The 24,881-nt window shown below is 41.1% G+C and overlaps 2 protein-coding genes across 3 annotated transcripts; both read right to left on the bottom strand.

Annotated features, from left to right (window-relative positions):
- Positions 1 to 1,214: 1,214 nt before the first annotated feature.
- LOC121988830 (tRNA A64-2'-O-ribosylphosphate transferase-like) lies at positions 1,215 to 7,237 on the bottom strand. 2 transcript variants are annotated; one of them, XM_042542513.1, is made up of 7 exons: positions 6,889 to 7,237; positions 4,399 to 4,559; positions 3,127 to 3,832; positions 2,251 to 2,354; positions 2,060 to 2,168; positions 1,928 to 1,987; positions 1,215 to 1,560 (listed from the first exon to the last, which is right to left on the bottom strand). In XM_042542513.1, exons 1-7 carry the CDS (start codon positions 7,169 to 7,171, stop codon positions 1,367 to 1,369), a joined length of 1,617 nt encoding a protein of 538 aa, XP_042398447.1. In that variant the 5' UTR covers positions 7,172 to 7,237; the 3' UTR covers positions 1,215 to 1,366. The 2 variants fall into 2 exon arrangements, with proteins under 2 accessions (XP_042398447.1, XP_042398449.1); XM_042542515.1 differs by lacking the exon at positions 1,928 to 1,987.
- Positions 7,238 to 23,268: 16,031 nt separating this feature from the next.
- Positions 23,269 to 23,877, bottom strand: LOC121991352 (extensin-like). Its single transcript, XM_042545361.1, has one exon. The coding sequence runs from the start codon at positions 23,875 to 23,877 to the stop codon at positions 23,269 to 23,271; it is 609 nt and encodes a 202-aa protein (XP_042401295.1).
- Positions 23,878 to 24,881: the final 1,004 nt, after the last annotated feature.

Raw genomic sequence — 24,881 nt, 5'->3', positions numbered from 1 at the left:
AAAATTTAGTTCGATTAATCTATAATTCAATTTTTTTAATAAAATATTAATTTATTTAGTTCAGTTTTGATTTTAAAATTTATAAAACTATTAAACTGATTAAACCGAAATTTCATCAATCAAATGTAAGGAGTAAGTATCTAAATTGAACAAAGACTATCAGATGTCATTAGTACGTCATTAGTCAATTGATCGGTTAATTCGACAACTGATCGAATTAATCAATTTTATATCAATTCAATTTATTCAATTTTGATGACAAAATTCGATCAATTCAATTTGTCTACAAAAATTTATTCGGTTGGATTTTGAACTAATTACTCATCCCTAATTGTGATACTCTTCTCTTTCATCTTTTTAGTAGTGAGCATGGCAATTGTAACTGGCCACAAGCTCTGCATATATGAGAAGACTCAAAAGACGATATTGAGAAGGTGGGCAGGTAGGGTTCAAGGAGGATGCAAAGACGAGGATTTTAGTAGGGTTTTTGAGGCAGACTCAATGATGCCAATAAGGGTAAGGAGTGGATTCTCAGCAACAGTAATAAGGTATTGAAACGCAAGATGTTTGGCCATGACAATTTTCAGGAGTGGAGAGTTCACAATGACTTTGACCGAAACGAGTTTATAAGTTTGTGGGTATTGGAGAGATTGTGTTCTGTGGCAGTTCGGAATTCACAATGGTTGGAATTCTGGTTCCAGGTTAATGTTAAGCGCGTATATTCTGATCTATTCCTAGTTATCAAAGAAATAGGATTCTGATGGAATACCAAAGAGAAGAATACATATTGTGCCAGAATTAATATGGAATAAATATTCCAGTGAACCAAAAATGCCATAATAATTTTAGACACAATTTTCCACCAACTTAATTCGCAAATGTAGATTTCACATAAGCCATGTCATATTCTTGTTATAAAATGAAATTTAAATTAAGGTATATATAACAGAGACAAGGGAATAAATCAGGTTCCCAGTGATGGACTCCTGTGGTGGATTTCTTTAATGTTACATTTGAAGATAGTGAAACTGAAGATGCTACAGCTTGGAAAAGACTTGAAGAAATGTAGAATAAAAATAACAGTATAACTTAGCACAAATGTAGAATAAGAATGATACCATAAGTTACCGAGGGCTACCCTACAAGCAAACTGAAAGATTATTGCAGCAAGTACCTCTTGGAGATCTTTCTTTACCAACATACCATATACCATGTTTTCCTTGAACCTGCAAAAATGCTATTTACTACTTCTAAAATCTTTGTAAATTGAGATAATAGGATCAAGAAATCTCTCAAAGAATAAAAAACAACGGACAGTATCGTACTACTTGTTAGAGCTCCAGAAGAGATTAAGAGGCGCAAATCATCAAGTACTATCAACTGCAGATCCTGTATTAGTCAGTGAATCTTGTTCTCTACTGAGGAATCCAAACACCTGCTTTAAGTTCCCTCTTGATGGGCGTGCATTTACAGCGAATTTGCAAATAAATACCAATCTTCTCTTCACATCCCACTTGGTAATGTTGGTGGACATGAATGATTTTCCTCCATCATAAGATCCTAGAGATTACAGGTAACAAACTGAAATGTCTAAATTCAAGAACAATTTTCCAATAAAAATAGCTTAGTTTAGAAAGAGTATATAAGAAGGGAGGCAAGAAGTTATTTGGCCAAAATTAAGATTAAGAGCAAAAGGAAAGAAACTAAGCAAGGGAAAATTATCTTCTTTAAAACACTAAAGTTTGGCACAACAACATTTGGGCATGCTAAACAGTAAACAGGTTGATAACTAACTGTTTTGTGAATTATATATAATGTCAGGTAGGAAATCTTATTACTAACAAATGAAGCCTAGAATCTATATATAAGTACTACATGCAAAATTGAACAAGAACACAGCTGCTAACCACCGATAACAGATGCTCACCGTCTTCATCAAATAAGGATATTAAGATAGCGAGGCACACACAGATACTGATATCTTCTCCTAAAACCAGAGTGGAAATGTTTTCAGTTTAACTAGTAGAAGTGGGGGGGGAGGAGCAGAATTTACACTCACCATTATGACAACACACAATAAGTTTCCTGCCAATGCTCAAGTGTGTCTTTGCAAAGTCAATTGCAGATGAAAGATTCCTGATCAAGGAAAACCGATCCACCTTTGAAGTCTGCCAATAAACATTTGTAAATAGACACAGGTTGAAAAATGTTCCATACTAAAGGCATATGAACATAGAATATTAGACCCACCATTATTGGTAAATGCAGATAGGAATTAACTGATTGAAAACACAATGGTTTTGAGCTGCTGTCACAGTTCAACACACAGTCAATGTCAGTGGATGCATCTGAGTCTGTAGAAAGCAAAATGAAAGTGAATGTGTTAGAATAGAGCAAGTCAAATTAACAGCGAAAATAGATTTTAGACCTAGAGGAATTTCCCAAGCTAATATTAGAGTGTTCTAAATGGAGATTTACATTATGATACAGAACACATCATCTTTGAATTCATTTGCACACTAGCACAAGTAGTGACAGATTATTTGGTTTAACCAATTTAAACGAACTATTGAAACAATGAAACAGTGATAGATTCTCAGAAATAAACATTGTAAACTAAAAGAACTATCCATCGAATCAAATCATAAACAGTAGGACATTGATAAGTGACAGGTGTGCAAGTTAAAAAATGACAATTAAACCACAAAGCAACTATCAGGTCTTTTCTTCAAAGAACAAAAGTTAAGGTGTCTGAATGAATCTTTGTAGTTTTTATATAGATGAATAGCCAAAGGTAAGAATCTTCAGAAGCTCTTGTTGCTGTGTCCATACACAAGGAGATTCATTAAAAAACAACTTGACAGTTGATAAGCTATGCTATGCCAAGCTAGAGACCCAGAGCAATTTTAAGTGCACAAGCTAAGTAAACTAGATATCATCTTCACCTTCAGTCTTCACATAGATCATTGATTTCTTTCTTCAAACACATGTATGATGTCATTGACTTCTTTATTCGAACACATGTATGACCTTTAAGATTATCTTAAAGAATCATAATCAGGACTATCACACTTTGTGCATTTCTAAAGAGAATATAACAAGTATAGAATTTAGCATTGAGCATACCATGTGGCGTTGCACAAACTGCAATGTTGGTCTGACCCAGCCAAAATAAAGACTGTTCATTGCAACATGATGTTGAACCCATAGATTTGATGGGAAATTTAGACTTCATGGATTGGCTAGCAACATAAGATTCTTCACTAGAAATAGTTAAATTGCTTGCTAAAAATTTCCCAGATCTCACAGGTACTTGAGGAGAATATTCACCCCTATGTGCATGATATACTCTTTCTTTTTCAACTATTTCAGCAACTAGTCGGTTGCAAAGATCTGGGCCAGCATCTATGAGTTCAAAAGAATGCTTCCAGAACATATCAGGAGACAGCCCTCTTGCCCAGCTTTCCTCGTCGTCTCCTGCTCCTGGAATGTAGTGCCAACTAAATCCTGACGTGGTCCTCAACTGAGACATTCCTGATGCTGAAACAAGGATGAGAGGTATAAAATCCCAAGAATCATGCTCAGGAACTTCATTCAACCAAATGAGAGTCCTTTGAGAAATCCATAGTGGACGAAGTGGCTTTCCTAAGTTTGATGCAAGAGAACTAATATCAGCATGGCAATCTTCCAATAGTCTGGTCCAATCTTCAAGGTGTGTCTCAATAATTGCTTTCTCAGTATTTGGAACCCAAGTTGGAAGGTGCAAGGTGCAGTCCCACTCAGCCGGTCTGAATCCCCCATCCATACTCCCATTGCAGGAAATATTTGAGTCCTAAGGCAGAATGTATGAAACATTAGCCCTAGTATTAGAAAAGCAGATATTTGATATATTTTATCAATATCCAGAATGAAAAAACTAGAAAAAAATAGGCCAAGAATTATCATGAAACAGTGAATGGACAATTGAATATAACATCAAACACGAAACACACAAAAAAAAGGCGCACATTTGAGTCATTAAATCAACTTAAATTGACTCATTTGTCAATCTTCAGAAATAAAACTTGCAAACCATTTCTATGTTGTAGGCAATTGGAATATTAGAACACTTGATAAGATCCAAAAACAAAATAGTCAAATTTAGTAATCATGAACCTGATGCCAAGTTTATCGCAAAGATTATTAGTTGCACAACCCATATGTACTTATAAACAAAATTCATAAGGATAAATTCTAAAATATATGAAAACTCTACCCAAACAAGTGAGCTTTTCATATCATGCATTTTAATAGTCTTACACAAGGAAGGAGATAGGTTGTGGCCATACCATATTGAATTGTGGTTCTACATATATATCATTTAGATGAAAATGAAGAACTAGTAAACTTGCGACCTACCAGCTCTATACCTTGCTGCATTGTATCAGACATTCTTTGCAGATGATTCTTGATTGCACGATTAAGCACGCATGCCCATATTGATATTGTCTTTGACATGCTATCTGGAAAGCGTTTTCCCTTCCTTGTTGAATCAACTATAATGCACCCTCCTTTCTGTCCTACCAAAATTTTAGAAGAAAAATGACAAAGAAAAGGTCAGACCAAAGTTCTCTTAATCAAACAAGCTAGCGTTAATCAAAATCTTAACATGGTATGAACCAGAGAGTCCTAGGAGCCTTTCAATAATGTTGGTGAATAAGTATGATAGGACTAGGCCCTTTAATGAGTTTATACCAAATTGTCTTAAGGTTGTAAAAATTTTAAAAATTCACATATCTTAATTTAGGCTGTGGAATTTGAGTATAAGGGCACTATTGCACTCAGGATGCTCCCAAGAGTGTAGTCATTTTGATTTAAAGCGATTTTGAGGTTCCTAAAGCTATGAGCGAATTTTGACCAAAACTCGTTGATGATCCTACTCAAAATTTCAAAATCTTGACATGGTCTGAACCAAGGAAGTCCTAGGAATCCTTTGATGATGTTGATGAGTAATTATGACAGGTTTAGACCCTTTAAGAAGCTTGTGTCAAATTGTCTTAAAGTTGTTAATATTTCAAAAACCCACATCTTTCAATTAGGCTATGGAATCTAGGTCTAAGAGGAATTTCAAAATTTTAACATGGCCTGAACTAAGAGAGTCCTAAGAACCATTTGATGACGTTGGTGAGTAAGTATGACAAGCCTAGGCCCTTTAACGAGTTTGTGCCAAATTGACTTAAGGTTATGAAGATTTTAAAAACTCACATCTCTCAGACTATGCAATCCAAATTTGAGGACATGATTATACTCAGAAGGCTTCCAGGAGTGTAATGGTTTTAGTTTAAAGCGATTCTGATATTCCTAACACCATTTGCGATTTTTGATCAAAACTCGCTAATAGCCTTAGACACCTTAGAAACACTTCAAATCAAATTCATTGCATTCCTTACAACATCCTGAGTGTAACCATACCCTTAGACATAGATTTCATAGTCCAGATAAAGAGCTATAGGGTTTTGAAATTGTAATTTTGAGATACTTTGAGAGTTGTGTAATGATCTTATAGTAGTCAACTGATGAGTTATGGACAATGGATTGCTAATCACAAACCGAGCACGCTAAGTTTAGGAATTGATTGATGAACTCGACTATTATATATTAGTCGATTGTTATTTGTCCATAAAGGAGGGATATAATTGAAAACGATTATGTAATTTAATAAATATAAAATTTGAATATGTATTTTGAATATTCCAGACAATTGCTTACGTCATCCAATAAATTATTGTAATTCCAAGTCTTCCAAGTCTTTTAAAGGTAGTCAACAAAAGTCTAAAAGTCATCTAATGGTGGTCATTATTTAATATCTTTTTTTCACACATCTTGACTTACCTGGTGTCATTATTAATGATTGATTTGTGGAAGAGAAATATGGAACATATCTTGACTTAGGGTTGACTGAAGAGGTGTTTATTCGAGCAAGACTCATCATAGCATCTGATAGCACAAGTAGTGATTGATTATCTGGTTTTGCACAATAACAATTTAAAGGAACAATTGAAACAATGATAGATTCTCAGAAATAAATATTGTAAACTAAAAGGACTATCCATCAATTCAAATCTTAAACAGTAGGACATTGATAAGTGACGTGAGTATAACTCAAAAAAGCGCAATGAAACCACAAAGCAACTATCAGGTATTTTCTTCAAAGAACAAAAGTTAAGGTGTCTGAATGAATCTTTGTAGTTTGTTCTATAGATGAGACCAAAGTTCTCTTAATCAACAAAATATGATAATAAGAAGTCATTCACGTTTCAATAGTTTGGGTCATCCAATTGGAACTTGATCATACAAAATCAACTGCAAAATGTACATTGATTATAGGGTTTCTAATTTCCATCTCTCTCAGTATCTAAAGTTCAAATGAAAGAAGAAAAAATGTTTAGTACCAGAACTACAAAGAGAATCATATAGTCAGATAAATTTGTGTAGAGAAATATAATCAAACCTCAAGTGATAGTTAATCTTTTTATTCATTGTCCTTCCTCTAGAAACTGCTAAAGAAACTGCAAAATTGAGCATACTAGAACCCAAATAGTTCCATCACATTATTCATTTACTTCTTGGCCGAGTAAGCTTGCATACTCAGACAAAATAACAAATAAAAATAAGCATTCATGAAAAATGAACTGAGGAGAATTGTTCATGCCCCTGCCAAAAGAAGCCAGATTTCGCCTTTCCGCATTTTTTTTTGAACTTTAATTCTCAGAACAAGAAAAGGTAAATTGATCCAAAGTGAAGGTGAATTTTAGTCTAAATTAGGTACATAATAGCCCTATTTTTAAAACAAAATGGGACAACAAATTGAAATTTAAAGACTTTGTGCAACGAGGTTCAACAGCATACCCGCCAGCTGCGCAAGGTGGAGATTGAGGCGCGATGTGCTAAATGACAAGTTGTTGGTGTGGCCATCGGTGGACTTAAAGTAGCAGGTAGCCTCGAACCGAGGGGAGTACCATAGGCCGCAACGGAGATTGGCGACGAGCGGTAGGTCTGGCCACAACCCAGCGATCTCGGCTACGAAGGTGGAGTCTTCGTAGATGGAACGAAGCGCGTTGTAGAGAGAGTTCTCCAACCGCTTGATGCTCCTCGACGCTCTGTACACGCTCATCTTCTCCTCCGCCGCCATCTCCACCACGTCGCCGCCCAGATCAGAGTTCGGAACACGGAGGGTTTCGTCTGAGGCGATAAGGATCATTCTGCAATTTAAAATATTTCAGGACGTAAATATAAAAAGGGGTAATCTGTTAAATGAAATATCTCTAATTTGCAGATCAGCACTACAAATAATTACTATTTACCTTGAAGAAAAGTCGTGATCAACTAGCTGTAATTTAAAATAATAATTTAGCTAATTTTTGGGACTAAATCTAATAAAATGCGTTCAAATGTTTCTGAACATTTGAAATTATATCTCTAGTTTATGTTATAATTAGATAATTATGGTAAATTATTGTCGCCTCAAAATATTATTTTGAAAATATAACAAATTTTAAATATATTATAATTTATCCTTTAGTAACTCATATATTTCCTCCTATTTATTTATTATTTTAAATAACAATCATTATTTTCTCAAATTTCTAGGACTATGTATTCCTTTATTTTTCTCTTCAAACTATTCTAATATATGATAAGAATTAGCTGAGAGGATCCTCTCACGACAGGACAGACAGTTGATTAGTGGACGAAGTGTTATGCAAGTATATGGATCAATTGCTGGTTAGTAATAGATTTCATTTTTCCTTCCTGCACTGGTTACTACTCGGACTAATAATTTTTTATAATTTATCTTATTTTACATAATATTTATATAATATGAAATGGACTATAAAAAGCATCTGAGATAAATCATCTTTTGTCACAAAAATTAGGCAAGAGTAGATTCATTAGTTAACTTGTTCAATTCACTAAATCATCTCATTCAGGAGACCTCGTCTGGGATAAGATTTAATTGTTGGAGTTCTCAACTTCTCATTCATGTCAATCCATACTTACAAATGGTTATTTCAATTTCTTGATTTACTCGCGACGTGGGATAGTAGGATAATCAGCGCAGGAGGAATCATTAAAATGACAGATTTCATCTTTTTCTTAAAATGATCGCATGAATTTTAAATAAAAAATAAAAAATTAATCAGATGCATCACTAAATAATTTATATTAAAAACATCACTTATTCTAATATATTATAATAACTACTGAATAACTACTTAACTTATAAATAACAGTCGGGCACACACATTACGTGTGATAGACCATACAATATAAGGGTGATATACTATTTCTTATAAAAAAATTAATTTAATATAATACTTAATTTTAGTTAAAAAATTGAGAAAAGTATATTTTCTAACATCGTCGATCCAAGGTATTTATAGAAACTTCTCTATTCACAGTATTGCTATCACGCCCCAGAGGAGTCTCTGCCAGACGAAAATCCGACAGCATCTCCCCTGTATCGGTGACAATCTGAATCATGAAATACATAGCCCTTAGAGCCTCTCAATGCTCGACCAACACGGTCGGAACATATATGATAAAATAAATAAACATTCCATGCAGTTTAATATAAAACCTACTCCACTGATAAAGATGTAAACACAACCCACAACGGAAAACCATCGCAACGGAAAAACATGGACAACATACCAAAAATTCGATATAAAAGGCACGAGTGCAAGAACTACACATCACAAGTTTGTAGATCACATAACAAGGAACCAAAGTCCGAAAATAGAAAACCATCTCTGTTGGTGCAACCTTAGGTCAAGGTTGACCTGGTTGACCCGACTCGAGTTGACGTGACTCGAGTTGTATTTTGATGTTTGACTTGGGAAGATTGTCGGTGCAACCTTAGGTCAAGGTTGACCTAGTTGTGTTGCATGTTGATGTTTGACACTCGTGAGAGAGTTCTATTCTTGTTGTGGGACAAGAATAGATGTTTGGGAGATTGTTGGTGCAACCGTAGGTCAAGGTTGACCTGGTTGACCTGATTCGGGAAAAAGTCCAAGCAGGGAGCTTGGCACTGGAAAAGTCCAAGTATGGAGACTTGGCACTGGAAAAGTCCAAGCAGGGAGCTTGGCACGCGAAAAGTCCAAGTATGGAGACTTGGTACTGGAAAAGTCCAAGCAGGGAGCTTGGCACGAGGGAAAGTCCTAACTGGGATGTTAGGCAGTGGGAAAGTCCTAACTGGGATGTTAGGCAGTTGGAAAGTCCTGGTGAGTGAAGCCAGGCAGTGAGAAAGTCCTAACTGGGATGTTAGGCAGTGTGGAAAGTCCTGGTGAGTGAAACCAGGCAGTGGGAAAGTCCTAACCGGGATGTTAGGCGGTGGGAAAGTCCTAACTGGATGTTAGGCGGTTGGAAAGTCCCGTGAGTGAAACCAGCAAGGGAAAATCCAGATGGATCGGGGATGATCGGACTTCGGTGTTGGAAAATCCAGATGGATCGGGGATGATCGGACTTGGTGTTGGAAAGTCCAAGTAGGTCAAAGGGATTGACCGGACACTGTGGGGAGTCTTAGTAGGTCAAGGAGTGACCGGATGCTAAGCATGATGAACCAATAGGTCAAGGTTGACCGGATATTGGTTGGACTTGGTTGGGCAAAACCAAGCTCGGATCGGTCTCCGCACCGATCCGGTGATATCATGTTTCGATCGGTCTTGTGACCGATCGATTCCACCCGAGCATATGGAGTTCTGATCGGTCCACGACCGATCGTGCAACGATCGAGCGGAGAAAGAAGCCCGATCGGTCCGGGACCGATCGGTGTATGCCGATCGGTCTCACGATCGATCAAGAGACGAAAAGCGATTCTCTGCGTGAGAGAGCTGAGAGGCGGGATCGTCCGGGGACCGATCAGAGAGCCCGATCGGTCCGCACCGATCGTGATTCGATCGCGACACCGATCGGTCCGGGACCGATCGGTGTCAATGTAGGGTTCATATGCCTAGGCGATCGGTGACCGATCGAGTTCTAGCGTTGCTGACGCAACGCCAGTTTCTTCACCGCTTCTTCTTCGCAGGTATAAAGGATCGAGGGCATCTGCTGTGCGTCTCTCTCCTTCTTCCTCTTCTTTCTGCTGCTGAGCTCTGCTGAGTTCTTGAAGCGTTGAAGCTTTGCGTGAGCTTCCTTTTGGCTGGGTCACCTGCTGTTGTAGGCGCTTGGAGCTGCTGCTTCTTCCAGTCGAAGAGAAGGCAAGCAAGAGTTTTCTTACTGTTGTATTTCTTGCTGTCTTTCTTTGTATTTCTGTACTCTCCTTACTTGCTGTTGCAAGAGTGTGTTGTGGCGAGGTTTCTCCACCCATAAGGAGTTTGTATTAGCCGGTTCTCCGGGGACTCATCCACCGACGGATTGACTGGACTCGTCCACCTTACGGACACGCCGAGGAGTAGGAGCCCTAATCTCCGAACCTCGTTACATCGGTTTGTTTGAGGTTTGTATTCTTCCTTTCGTTTCTAGTTTATTTTTCCGCTGCGCTAACGAATTGTAGGAAGAAACGAGCGATTTGGGGCGGCTATTCACACCCCCCTCTCTAGCCGAGTACGAAGAGATCCCAACAAGTGGTATCAGAGTGAGGCTGCTCTTCGACGGATCAACACCCGGGGGAGCACGGGCTAGAGATGGATCTCTATGGAGAAGATGTCACGATTCAACCCTTCTACGAGTCTCACGACAACTTCACATATTGGAAGGTAAGGATGATGTATTTTCTTAGGACTAATATGTTAAATTGGTTTTGTGTACAAGAAGGGTTTTCCCCTCCGATGGATGAGGAAGGAAAACCTATCAAGAAGAAGGAGTGGACGAAAGAGCAAATCCGACAATCCGAAATCAATGACGAGGTAACAAAAATTATTGAATTTGCTTTACCTAATAATGTTTTGTGCAAGATAGATAGGTACAACAACGCCAAGGAATTATGGAACAATTTGGCAAAACTCCATGAAAAGGAGCCTAGTGAGCCAAGTAGCTCACATCATGGAGGAAGCGAATTGGGAGTTGAGGGCTACTCAACATCCAAGGAAGAAGAGGAGGAGAGTTCTTCTTCAAGATCGGAGCACGAAGAAGAAGCTTCTACCTCCGGGAGGGATGAAGAAGAAAGCATCCATCCATCCTCAACCCTAGGTAACTCAAACACTTTAAGTTCAAGTAAATTGCATATAATGTGTTTTGAGTGTAGGGAATTTGGACATTACAAGAGTAAATGTCCAAAGAAAACTAAGAAGACTCCACCGGCGCCAAAGATCAAGGAAGTCGGAGTCCCAAAATGCAAGGGCAAGGAGCACGTGGTGTGCTTCCAATGCAAGCAACGGGGACACTATAGGAGTAAATGTCCAAGGGGGAGGCAATCTCACAAGGACAAAAGACCAAGCACGTGTAACGGGGGAGCGAAGGCAAACCCTAAGGTATCCTCTAAGGTTCATTCTTGCACTTCTAATAAGATACATGCTAGTAGTCTTATTGCAATTGTCAAGAATGATAAGCATGATAATCATAGAAATCAACATGTGTGCTTAGGTGCTAAACATCTTAGCTTAGATAAGAACAATACTAGGAAGGCCAACCCTAGGATTAACTCATCTAAGGCTAAGGAGAACCTAGGTAGAAACCCCAAGACAACTAGACATATGCCTAGGAACACCTCAAGAAAGAATGATAAATTAAAACTTGAGGTTTTAGAGAAAGAAAATCAAGTCTTAAGGTCAAGACTTAACACTCTAGAAAAGGCCCTAAAGAATTTAGAGAAGTCAACTCTAGGGTCTAAGGGTCAAATCTCAAAGCCCAAGGACAAGAAGGGTTTGGGTCACAAACCTAAGTCCCAAATGGTCAAGCCCACTTATCACAATGTTCCATTCGATTATGGAACAAAACCTAGGGCTAGGAAGACCATTACCAAGGTTACAAGGGGAGTCACCCCTATAGTTGACCTTGATGAGACCCAAATGACCAAGGCTTCAAAGCCTAAGAGGGTCATTAGGAGGGTTGCTAGGGAAGTCATCCCTAGTGAATATTTAGTGAACCCAATGAGCTCAAGTAGGTATTGGGTTCCTAGGAGCATCTTCTCTACCCCATAGATGGGATAGAGAGTGTCAACTCCAATAAGAAGGGTAGTTAACCCAACTTTGAGGAAATTGACACTCAAGGAGCATTTTCAAGGGTTTTGAGAACTTTTGAAAATGAAATGGAATTATCATTTACTCCTTTGAAGAGTTAAATGTGCCTAAAGATTGGAAATTTTATTTTTAATCTCAATTGGCACAATTTGGGAAAATCTAGAGAACTCTCGAGGAAAAATGAAACATGCCAAGTTTTGAGGATAAATTTGATCTTTAAGTGGCATGAATTAATCTAGAGTTCAAGAAGTGTCAAAATTAGGATTTTGGCATTTTGGGGCAATCTAGGGTTAGATTTTAAGTTAGCAAAGTGGTTAAGGATACTTAGATAGGTAATCTAGGTATATTTATCTATGCTAAATCTTGCCATGATTGTTTGCCCTCACATGTCATGACATCATATTTAGTCTTATTATCATTTGAAATGTCATGATAATACTTAGGCTAGTTTATATGTCATGTGTTAGTTTAGTTTCAAACTTTATGCCATGACATCATGACATTGGCACATGTTTCCATTTATGATATCATTTATGCCATGTCATCATCTCTTGCATTAATAATCAATGAATTTGATTTAAGGATAAAAACACATTTTGATATTGAGATCAAAGTGTAGTTTAGCAAATGCATGAGAACTTAGTCTAAGATAACCTAAACCCATATCTCACATCAAAATTGACTTGGATGTGTTTGATACACTTTAGATGTGTGTGAGATATTAGGATCATGAGTTAGGATCAAGGTACATAGGTCTTGTACCTAGATGAGCCTAATTCAAGAAATGAAGGATCATAGGGAAAGCTTGTGTACAAGTCATGTACATTTAGCCCTAAGATTATGGTCCTAAATTCAAATGGTTTTAAAAGCATTTTAAAATTGATTTGAAAAACCTTGATGAAGCTTTCATAGTGATAGCATTCATCATTGAACATTGTGATACAAAGTTGACTTAACTTTGAACTATTTCAAAGCTTTTGAATTTTGTATCAAGATTGAAAAATGGAAACTATTTTCATAGAAAACTATTTTTCCATGATAGTGTATGTTATGAGGAATGTATCCTCAAAATTTCACGATTTTTGGAATTTTCTGGAATTTATTAGGAGTTTCTAAATTTCCGGAAGGGGAAATCAGAAATTCTGATTTCAGTGGTTGGATCGGTCCGGGGACCGATCCAGGGAAGATCTGATCGGCCTGCGGACCGATCCAGTGAGATCCAGGAGCTTGGTGCGATCTGGCGAAGGCCTGATCGGTCTGGTGACCGATCAGTGACGATCCAGAAAGCGTGGATCGGTCTGGGGACCGATCCATGGGGTTCCTGATCGGTCTGGGGACCGATCAGTGCGTGCCAGTTTCTGATTTTCAGCTTTGGTCTGAAATTTCAACTGGAAGTTGGGTTTTGTGGATTTCTAAAGGTTTGAAACTCTCCAAGACATTGTTGGTGCAATGGTCAAGGGGGAGTTGACCTTTAGGGGGAGTTTTTACCTAATTGTCAAGGGGGAGTTGACCTTTAGGGGGAGTTTTTACCTAATTGTCAAGGGGAGTTGACTCTTAGGGGGAGTTTTTACTCCTTAAGACTTTTGAGGATTAGTGATATGGGATTATCACTAAGTTGATTGTTGAGTTTAGTATCAAGGAGGAAATTAAGAGTTTCAATGAAAGGTATGGGACTTTCATTAGGAAGAAACTCTTGACCTTGATATCCTCCTTTTCTTTTTGATGTGTGTCAAAAAGGGGAGAGTGTTCATTGGAGAATTATCAGAAAACCCAAGTTAGGTTATCGAGTTAACCTAAGTTAGGGAAAGAATGTCAAGGAATGTTCAAGGAAGAACATTGGAATTCTTTTTGATGTGTGTCAAAAAGGGGGAGAATTATTGGAGAACCCAAGTTAGGTTATTGGGTTAACCTAAGGGGAGAATGTCCAGAGAATGTTCAAGGAAAGAACATTGGACATTGGAAGATGATTGAAAACCTAAGTTAGGTTATCGGGTTAACCTAACTTGATTATGGTTTTGTCAAACATCAAAAAGGGGGAGATTGTTGGTGCAACCTTAGGTCAAGGTTGACCTGGTTGACCCGACTCGAGTTGACGTGACTCGAGTTGTATTTTGATGTTTGACTTGGGAAGATTGTCGGTGCAACCTTAGGTCAAGGTTGACCTAGTTGTGTTGCATGTTGATGTTTGACACTCGTGAGAGAGTTCTATTCTTGTTGTGGGACAAGAATAGATGTTTGGGAGATTGTTGGTGCAACCGTAGGTCAAGGTTGACCTGGTTGACCTGATTCGGGAAAAAGTCCAAGCAGGGAGCTTGGCACTGGAAAAGTCCAAGTATGGAGACTTGGCACTGGAAAAGTCCAAGCAGGGAGCTTGGCACGCGAAAAGTCCAAGTATGGAGACTTGGTACTGGAAAAGTCCAAGCAGGGAGCTTGGCACGAGGGAAAGTCCTAACTGGGATGTTAGGCAGTGGGAAAGTCCTAACTGGGATGTTAGGCAGTTGGAAAGTCCTGGTGAGTGAAGCCAGGCAGTGAGAAAGTCCTAACTGGGATGTTAGGCAGTGTGGAAAGTCCTGGTGAGTGAAACCAGGCAGTGGGAAAGTCCTAACTGGGATGTTAGGCAGTGGGAAAGTCCTAACTGGGATGTTAGGCAGTTGGAAAGTCCTGGTGAGTGAAAGGAAAATCCAGATGGATCAGGGATGATCGGACTTCTGGTGTTGGAAAATCCAGATGGATCAGGGATGATCGGACTTCTGGTGTTGGAAAGTCCAAGTAGGTCAAAGGGATTGACCGGACACTTGGTGGGGAGTCTTAGTAGGTCAAGGGAGTGACCAGATGCTAAGCATGATGAACCAATAGGTCAAGGTTGACCGGATATTGGTTTGGACTTGGTTTGGGCAAAAACCAAGCTCTGGATCGGTCTCGCACCGATCCGGATACTGTTTCGATCGGTCTTGTGACCGATCGATTCCACCAAGATAGCATATCGGAGTTCTCGATCGGTCCACGCACCGATCGTGCAACGATCGAAGCGGAGAAAGAAGCTCGATCGGTCCAGGACCGATCAGTGTATGCCGATCGGTCTCCACGATCGATCAAGAGACGAGTGCGATTCTCTCTCTTGGAGAGAGGCGGGATCGGTCCGGGACCGATCAGGAGAAGACGGAGCGCAGATCTGTGAGCTTACCGATCGGTCTGGGGACCGATCAGGTGTCGAACAGAGGGTTCATATGCCTAGGCTGATCGGTCTGGTGACCGATCAGAGTTCTAGCCGTTGCGACGCAACGGCTAGTTTCTTCACTGTTTCTTCTTCGCAGGTATAAAGGATCGAGGGCATCTGCTGTGCGTCGCTCTCCTTCTTCCTCTTCTTTCTGCTGCTGAGCTCTGCTGAGTTCTTGAAGCGTTGAAGCTTTGCGTGAGCTTCCTTTTGGCTGGGTCACCTGCTGTTGTAGGCGCTTGGAGCTGCTGCTTCTTTCAGTCGAAGAGAAGGCAAGCAAGAGTTTTCTTACTGTTGTATTTCTTGCTGTCTTTCTTTGTATTTCTGTACTCTCCTTACTTGCTGTTGCAAGAGTGTGTTGTGGCGAGGTTTCTCCACCCATAAGGAGTTTGTATTAGCCGGTTCTCCGGGGACTCATCCACCGACGGATTGACTGGACTCGTCCACCTTACGGACACGCCGAGGAGTAGGAGCCCTAATCTCCGAACCTCGTTACATCGGTTTGTTTGAGGTTTGTATTCTTCCTTTCGTTTCTAGTTTATTTTTCCGCTGCGCTAACGAATTGTAGGAAGAAACGAGCGATTTGGGGCGGCTATTCACACCCCCCTCTCTAGCCGAGTACGAAGAGATCCCAACAATCTCGACATGGAGTGGGGACTAGCAACTGGAACCTCCTGACGACTTCAACCTGAAATGGAAATAAATCAACGGGATGAGTTCAAGAACTCAACGGGTATCGATCATACATGCATAGTAAAATATAACTATCAGTAATAATCATGCAGTACAGTCTCCTGAACAATAACAGGTAATGCAAAATTGAACAACAAAAGAAACTGTACTCACCAGGACCTCCTATCCGAACATAAGGGTGTGAGCCATACCAACAGGTGCAAGGTCGTCTGACCAAATACATAATGTCTCCTGTATGTATGTCAATCATATGCAACCACCAAAATGCAACAATCACAAGCAATAAATGCAATCCATACATATGATGCAAATGACATGGTCACCCCTGATGCTAGTCAGCCACCTCATACGCGATGGTGAGGTCGAGTGGGTAAGGCTATGACAACTGTGCACTCTATTATCACTACTCCTGAGTGACCGAGTGGATAGGATGCTGCCGGTGTACACCTATCCTCCTACCTCAAACATAGTGGGGGAGCCTAAGCTCTCATCTCCCTGTGTCATAGTCAAGATGAGGGATCTATCTGCTACCACGCTGCAGTCACCGCTACCCATGAGCGGACCAGCGGAGCCCTGATAGAGCAAACTGCACACACCCTGTCTGATGTACCATTAACCCATGAGTGGTTGTGTGTGCAGACTATGTAACTGGCGATGTATTCAACTATAAAGAAGTCGACAATCGCTCAGCGTGCAATCATGCAAAATGATGTATGACACTAAAACATGTAACTCCTGAAAATATCAACCTGCATATAATATGTACCAAAAAGGAAAATCGACTCTAGGTATCATAAATCTAGGTACACATGCCAGGTAATAAATCTATGTACACATGCTAAGCATATCTAGTAGCTAGACCTATACCCGGTAATGCATTGTATGCCACTACTTCTATGAACATAAGTACACATGGCAAGAATCAAGAGGTATAAGCATAAATGCATAACAGATAACCATATATGCATACTACGGATATAAAGTAGTGACATACCAATGAAGATATAAACATAACCATTACTACTAGCTATAACCTATTACGCATATCAGAATGACAATATCAAAAGAGATAAGTCAAAGGTACTCGCCTCAAAATAAGGTCGTATCAGATAGATCCCATGTTGAGACGCTCATCTTGAATCAAAGTCCTGTATCAGCATATACAATTTAGCTAGGTTATACATAAACCGATTAGCTAACCCTAATTGGATCTATCATACGCATTTACATCATGATCAATTACTAACCACTAGATCTAATAATTAACTAAATTCATTACTCCAACTAGGTTTAACTCAAGTCGTTTCCATTAACTACAAATCAGCACTGTATTGATCCAAATCTCAATCCTCTGTACTCACGACAATCTAATGATGTTTGCTGATAGTTCATGATTGAAGGGATGGCCTGTGACAATGTAACACCATAGAAATCTTCACGTTACTGAAGTCTACCGTTGCAATGGTGGCTATGGTATTTGTTCTGCTTCCTGGAGTGCCAGCAAACCTTCCGATTAATGTGGTGAATTAGCAAGGAGCCTGAATCAGCATGTGAAGATGACTGTAAGCAATAAATCGAAACCTCCCAATACAAAGATGGAATTCGAATCACTACCAGTATGAGACCAACATGTCTTACCTTAATCTAGATCTGTAGCTTCCTCTCTAACGGAAAGCCAAATGTTGCTGTGGTGATGAACCGGGCAGAGGAGAATGGCAACGACATTAGGGCATGACTTGATGGTAATCGGAGAAGAAGGATGGTCAATCTGTCCTACTCTAAGGATCGACAGTAGATCCACGTCGGCAAGGAAGAGGAAAAATCCCGTGGAGAGAAGGTGATGGACCTCCTTGATGGTAACCACCTCTACCCTGCTCAGATTCCCGAGCGAGAGGGAGAGTTTGCCCTAATTCCCTTCGTCGACTCCTCCCTCTCGGTGATGGCAACACCTAGTAGCAATTGCTTCCGCGATGATCGAGTGGAGGAAGGTGCGGTGGTGGCAAATCGGGCTTTGCAGTGACGCAAGAGGAAGAAAAGCTCGCCACTGGCTGGCTAACACTCGACGCAGGGCGATGATGACTGGTGATTGGCGATGGATCAAGGTCGTGAGAGGGGAAGGAGGGTCAGCGGTGAGTTGGAGGACGAGAGGAATCGAGAAGAGAAGGGATTCGACAATAATAAGAAGAGAAATTTAGGTTTAAGTATTTATAACCTAGGTTTTAATTAACCAACTATATGTTAATCTAGTTAATCAACTCCTAACTAAATGGGTATTCCAAACAGGCTTTCTCTTAGCCTAATAACTCTATCCCTTAAAATATATTATACGAGCTCCAATTAAATCTCAGAAAATTTCTAAAAATTCTTAAAAATTTCGGTAAGGTTATTCGTCCATTAAACCTTATTATTTTATTATGACATTTTACATTTCCCCCATTAATAAATATTTGGTCCCTAAATTTATGTTATTTATGATCAGCAAGTTCTAGCAATAGGTAAACAGTATAAATGCTGAACAGAAATTAACCCATATACCTCAAGTAAAAAGATGGGAATATCAAGCTCGGATCGTATCCTCGAGCTCCCAAGTAGTCTCCTCGTCAGAATGATACTGCCATCTAACTTTAACCAGTCGGATGGTCTTGTTTCTCAGCTGACGCTCTTTGTGGTCCAGAATCTGTACCGGAACCTCCTCGTAGGTAGCGTCAGGCTGAATGAGAACTGATATATATGACAGAATATGTGATGGGTCGGGTACATATCTCCTCAGCATGGACATATGGAATATATCGTGAATGCTTGCCAGAGATGATGGTAGCACCAGACGGTAAGATACCGCTCCAATCCTCTCTAAGATATGGAAAGACCCAATGTATCATGGAGTTAACTTACCTCGGAGGTCAAATCTCTTCACCCCTTTTATGGGTGAGACTCTCAGAAATATATGGTCACCAGTAGAGAACTCCAGGGGTCTTTGTCTCTGATCAACATAAATCTTCTGACAGTCCTGCGCCTCGGACATCCTCCGTCTGATAGTGCGGACCAACTCTGCCTCCTGCTGAGCTCTCTGAGGTCCTAGCAGTTGGGCCTCCCCAACCTCCTCTCAGAGGGTGGGTGTCCAACAAGGCCTAACATACAACACTTCAAACGGTGCCATCTGGATAGCTGAATGATAGTTGTTGTAGGCGAACTCTACCAATGGCAGGTGGTCCTCCCAGCTGCCTCCGAAATCCATAATGCAAGACCTCAGCAAGTCCTCTGGATGGTCCGCTCTGACTATCCATCTGTCTACAGATGGAATGCTTTACTGAAATGGAACTGTGCCCCCAAAGCCTGTTGCAGATTCTACCAGAATCGGGACGTGAACTGTGGGTCTCTATTTGATATAATGCTCAAAGGAACACCATGAAATCTGATGATCTCCCGACAATACAACTTTGCCAATCGATCCAGAGAATCGGTCTTCGGAATCGCTATGAAGTGTGCGGATTTGGTTAATCGGTCAACAATTACCCAAATCACATTATGGCCTTGTCGTGTCCTAGACAATCCTACCACAAAATTCATAGTGATGTGCTCTCATTTCCACTCTGGAATAGAAATCCTCTGAAGTAATCCGACAGGTCTCTGGTGCTCAGCCTTCACCTGCTGACAGACTAGACATCTAGCTACAAACTCCACGATGTCTTTCTTCATGTCGTTCCACTAATATGAACGCCTCAAATCTCGATACATGCGGGTCCGCCTGGGTGGATAGCAAATTGGGAGCGATGAGCCTCCTGAAGTAACTCCTCCATAACTGGTGAGATTGAGGTACGCATAGTCTGCCTTAGAAATAAATAATACGTTCGTTATCTCAGGTGAACTCTGTCTACTGCCCAGAAGCTATCTGGCTGCCAATGACTGTAAGCACTGATCACCGGCCTGGGCCTCTCGGATCCTCGTCCGGATTGATAACTGAGTAACCATGGTAACAAGGATACCCTGCTCTGTCTGTCTCTGCTCCTTAAGACCCAACTCAGAAAAACCCTGAACCAAGTCTGTGACCAAAACTCGGTGGCAAGATAAAGTCCCTCTGGACTTCTGGACTTCTGACTAAGTGCATCAACAACCACGTTAGCTTTCCCTGGGTGGTAGCTCATGGTACAGTCATAATCCTTCAGGAACTCTATCCATCTCCTCTGTCGGAGGTTGAGTTCCTTCTGGGTGAAAAGATATTTGAGACCCTTATGATCAGTGAGAATCTCAAATATAATACCATACAGATGATACCGTCAAATCCCCAAAGTAAAGATAATGGCAGCCAACTCCAGATCATGTACTGGGTAGTTCTTCTCATGCTCTTTAACTGACGAGAAGCATAGGAGATTACCCTGCTGTGTTGCATCAAAACAGCGCCCAAACCTTGTAGAGAAGCGTCAGTGTAGAGTATGAGTCCGTCCTCTCCAGAGGGCAAAACCAAAATTGGTGCCAACACTAGTCTCTGCTTCAGCTCCTGGAAGCTGATCTCGCAAGCTTCTAACCACGTGAACTTCATGCCTTTCCTGGTCAGGCGTGTCAGCGGCATAGCAATGTGGGAGAAACCCTCAACAAACCATCTGTAATATCCGGCCAATCCCAAGAAACTGCGGATCTCCTGAACTGATTTCGGCTGCTCCCAACTGGTGACAACCTCGATCTTCTGAGAGTCTACGGAAATACCTCGGTTAGAAACCACGTGCCCTAGAAATCGACTGAGGATAGCTAAAAAGCTCACTTACTGAACTTCGTATATAGACGATGTCGTCGAAGAGTCTCCAAGACTATGCGAAGATGTCGTACATGTTCCTCCTCGGAATGCGAGTATATCAAAATGTCGTCGATAAAGACGATAACGAACCGATCTAGATACTCTAGGAAGACATGGTTCATCAAATCCATAAATACTGCTGGAGCATTGGTAAGCCCAAATGGCATTATCAAAAACTCATATTATCCGTATCTGGTGCGGAATGTTGTCTTCTGAACATCAGAATCTTTAACTCTCAGCTGATGATATCCAGATTGTAGATCAATCTTATAATACACTGATGTACCTCTGAGCTGATCAAACAAATCCTCGATCCGTGGTAAGGGGTACTTATTTCTGGTGGTCACTACATTCAGCTGTCTATAATCGATGCACAACCTCAGAGTACCATTCTTTTTCTTGATGAACATTACCGGAGAACCCCATGGAGACACACTGGGGCGAATAAATCCCTTGTCCAATAACTCCTGAAGTTAGACCTTTAACTCATCTAACTCTTTCGGTGTCATACGATAAAGAGCTTTCGATGCCAGCGCGGTCCCCGGAACTAGCTCAATTATAAACTCCACTTGCCTTTGGGGAGGCAAGCCTGGTAGCTCATCTGGAAATACATCCGGATACTCTCAGACCACTAGAACGTCTGAGAGCTGAGAACTACTACTGTCATCAACATTAATCAACGACAATAGAAATCTCTGACAACCATGTGACAGCAGTTTCTGATCTTGAATTGTAGAAATAGTCGATATACCATCGTCCCTGATGCCAGTGAAATTCCATGAGGGTTGGTTCGGAGGTCAGAATGTGACCACCCTCGTCTGGCAATCAACCGTGGCATGATATGCTGACAGCCAATTCATGCCGAGGATAATGTCGAACTTGATCATTTCCAATACTAATAAATCTACAATGAGTATAATATTACCGAAGTCTAATGGGCATCCTCTGACCTCCTGAGTGACATCCAATGTATCATCGGACGATAGGGAGACGGACAGTCACTGCGGCCTAAGAGTAGGTAGTCTACCAATCTCCCTCATAAATACACGAGAAATAAAGGAATGTGAACTACCAATATCAATTAATATATCAGCTGACAATGCATAAAGTAAAATCGTACCATGGAAGACGAATCCGTCAGCCTGCTGCGCATCCTCTCTGGTAACCGCGTGAATTCGTCCGGTCTCTTGCGGGGGTGGAGATGGTAGCACTGCCAGAGGCTGTTGCGCCTGAGCTTGAGCTTACCACTGAGGTAGTGCCAGATACTGAGACAGAGATGGGTATGAGGGCTGCGACTGATATTGAACCGGTGGCTGGGATTGTGACTAGTACTGAACCAATGATTGTGGCTGTAGCTGATACTGCACCAGTGGCTGAGGCTGCGACTGATACTACCCCTATGTTAGATACTGAGGTCCCGAAACAGAACTTTGTGATGCCGTATGAGCACTAGAGTGCTCCTGTCCGTGCATGTCATATGCAGCTACTTCAGGAGGGGCCGTCCTCTGCTAGCGATGCGAAGATTGGGCTTTCTGCCCCCTTCACTGAGTCCCTATCTGACTGAACTATTCACCCTGAACAGAAACCCCGGAAGTCACATGCTGAGATTTCAACGAACAATCTCGTCTTATGTGCCCATACAATTTGCAATAGTAGAAAATTGATTGTCTGAGGGAGCAGGCTGATGTGATGTGATCTCTGGACCCACATCGGGTATAGTGCATGTCACTAGCAAACTGTTTCCGGTTCTACTGAGAAGATCGAAACCGTCTTGATAAAGCCCACCCTGACTTCTGAGGCTGGGCAGATGCCCCAGAAGTACCCTAACCCGACTGACAGCGACCACTCTACTGTTGTCCAATAGCCTGTGGCTGTTGGATTTGTCCTGAGGTCCGATCTGTCTGCTTCCTTTTCTTATCTACATTCACTCTCTGCTGAGCCGACTCAATCATAAGGGCTCTATCCAATGCCGCTATGTAGGATGAATTACCAAAACCTACAATCTTTACTTAAAGATGTCCATCCAGTCCCTGGATAAACTAGATCATACGGGACCTGTCCTCAGCAATTAACTCTGGACAAAATCTGGCTAACCGATTAAATTCAACATTGTATTCCATCACTTTGTGGTTGTTCTGCTGAAAACTCAAAAAATCCTGACGGCGTGTTATCTGATATGATCGTGAAAAGTACTGACTCTCAAAGGTCTCTCTAAATCTCGCCTAGGTGATGTGCTGCTCACCTATGATCGAGCGCCGCGTATTCCACCAGATATCGTCCTCGTCCCATAAATAGAAAGCAGCCAACTCTGCTTTCTCCCACTCGGAGCAAGCTATATAAAAGAAAGTATGCTCTATAGTCTCTATCCAAGACTGAGCCACGCTTGGATCAGTCTCCCCACGAAATAGCATGAATCAGCTTTTCACTGACTCTGCCAAAGCTGGGATCTGAGCTCGTGTCGCAATCATATCAGTAGGGTGAGTAGGAATCGCCACGGGAACTGATGGAATCACTGGAGTTGATACTAAGGGTGGTACCACTGTATAGGCGGGGGAAGGTACCCCTGGTGCTACTGCATAAAACGGGGTAGGTACCGCTGGTGGCACTGCAGGTAAAATATAGGTAGGAGCAACTGGAGATATGGTAGGTGGTGGTACCGGATAAGGAGCAACTGGTACTGTTGGTGTGGGTGTTGGGTATGCAGTAGCAAGCACTGTTGGTGGATGGGCCGGGTATGCCACAGGTGGTACTGCTGGTGAAGAGGCCGGGTACACCGTAGGTGGTACAGTAAATACTGTAGGGGTGGGTCCAATGGGTACGGTCAAGGTGGGTACCTCTAGAGAAGGAACCGTCTGAATCTGAGAGGCCGACGCACCCGCAGTACCATGAGGAGTCTGTCCCTGACCGTCAGGCTCGATCCCAGCAGACCTCTCTGGCGACTCCGTCACTAGAGTTTCCAACGCCCTTTTGCGTGGCCGTCTTGCACCACGTCTCGACGTGGGAACACGTGTATGTCGCTTCATATCTGTTAAATTATTACCTAGGTATTAATATGAGTACCAAAATTACCAAACTTAATCATACCTATTTGTCGTCTAGAGATATTCCGTCGCCGCCAAATCCCCAAATATGATCTCGTCAAAGAATACCTCGTAATTCTGAAACATGAAAATCGACGGGAATCCATATGAATCCAAAAATACCTAGATTAACTCGCAAAATCCAGCTCTGATACCAAATAAATTGTCATGCCTCAGAAGAGTCCCTGCTAGACGAAAATCTGACAGCATCTTCCCTGTACCGGTGACAATCTGAATCCTGAAATACATAGCCCTTAGGGCCTCTCAATTCTCGACCAACACGGTCGGAACATATATGATATAATAAGTAAACATTCCATTCAGTTTAATATAAAACCTACTCCACTAATAAAGATGTAAACACAACCCACAACGGAAAACCATCGCAACGGAAAAACATGGGTAGCGTACCAAAAACTCAATATAAAAGGCACGAGTATAAGAACTACACTTCACAAGTTTGTAGATCACATAACAAGGAACCAAAGTCCGAAAATAGAAAACCATCTCGACACGGAGTAGGGACTAGCAACTAGAACCTCCTGACGACTTCAACCTGAAATAGGAATAAATCAACGGGATGAGTTTAAGAACTCAGTGAGTATCGATCAGACATGCATAGTAAGATATAACTATCAGTAATAATCATGCAGTACAATCTCTTGAACAATAACAGGTAATACAAAATTGAACAATAGAAGAAACTGCACTTACCAGGACCTCCTATCCGAATATAACGGTGTGAACCATACCAGTAGGTGCAGGGTCATTTGACGAAATACATAATGTCTCCTGTATGCATGTCAATCATATGCAACTACCAAAATACAGCATCCAAAATGCAGCAATCACAAGCAATAAATGCAATCCATACATATGATGCAAATGACATGGTCACCCCTGACGCCAGTCAGCCATCTTATACGCAATGGTGAGGTCGAGTGGGT

The sequence above is a fragment of the Zingiber officinale genome, chromosome 6B (assembly GCF_018446385.1).
Source record: "Zingiber officinale cultivar Zhangliang chromosome 6B, Zo_v1.1, whole genome shotgun sequence".
NCBI classification, from domain to species: domain Eukaryota; kingdom Viridiplantae; phylum Streptophyta; class Magnoliopsida; order Zingiberales; family Zingiberaceae; genus Zingiber; species Zingiber officinale.
Note: the sequence above shows the minus strand (reverse complement) of the source record. Positions and strands in the feature narration are given on the sequence as shown.

Bases quoted from the DNA above. Each gene is read 5' to 3' on its own strand.
- LOC121988830 (XM_042542513.1), bottom strand. From the start codon at position 7,171: ATGGCGGCGGAGGAGAAGATGAGCGTGTACAGAGCGTCGAGGAGCATC. The intron at 2,169-2,250 runs GTGGGTCTAATA...GTTTATTGGCAG, and splicing joins ATCTGCATTTACCAATAATG to ACTTCAAAGGTGGATCGGTT. The intron at 1,561-1,927 runs GTGAGCATCTGT...TGTAATCTCTAG, and splicing joins ATCCTTATTTGATGAAGACG to GATCTTATGATGGAGGAAAA.
- LOC121991352 (XM_042545361.1), bottom strand. From the start codon at position 23,877: ATGAAGCGACATACACGTGTTCCCACGTCGAGACGTGGTGCAAGACGG.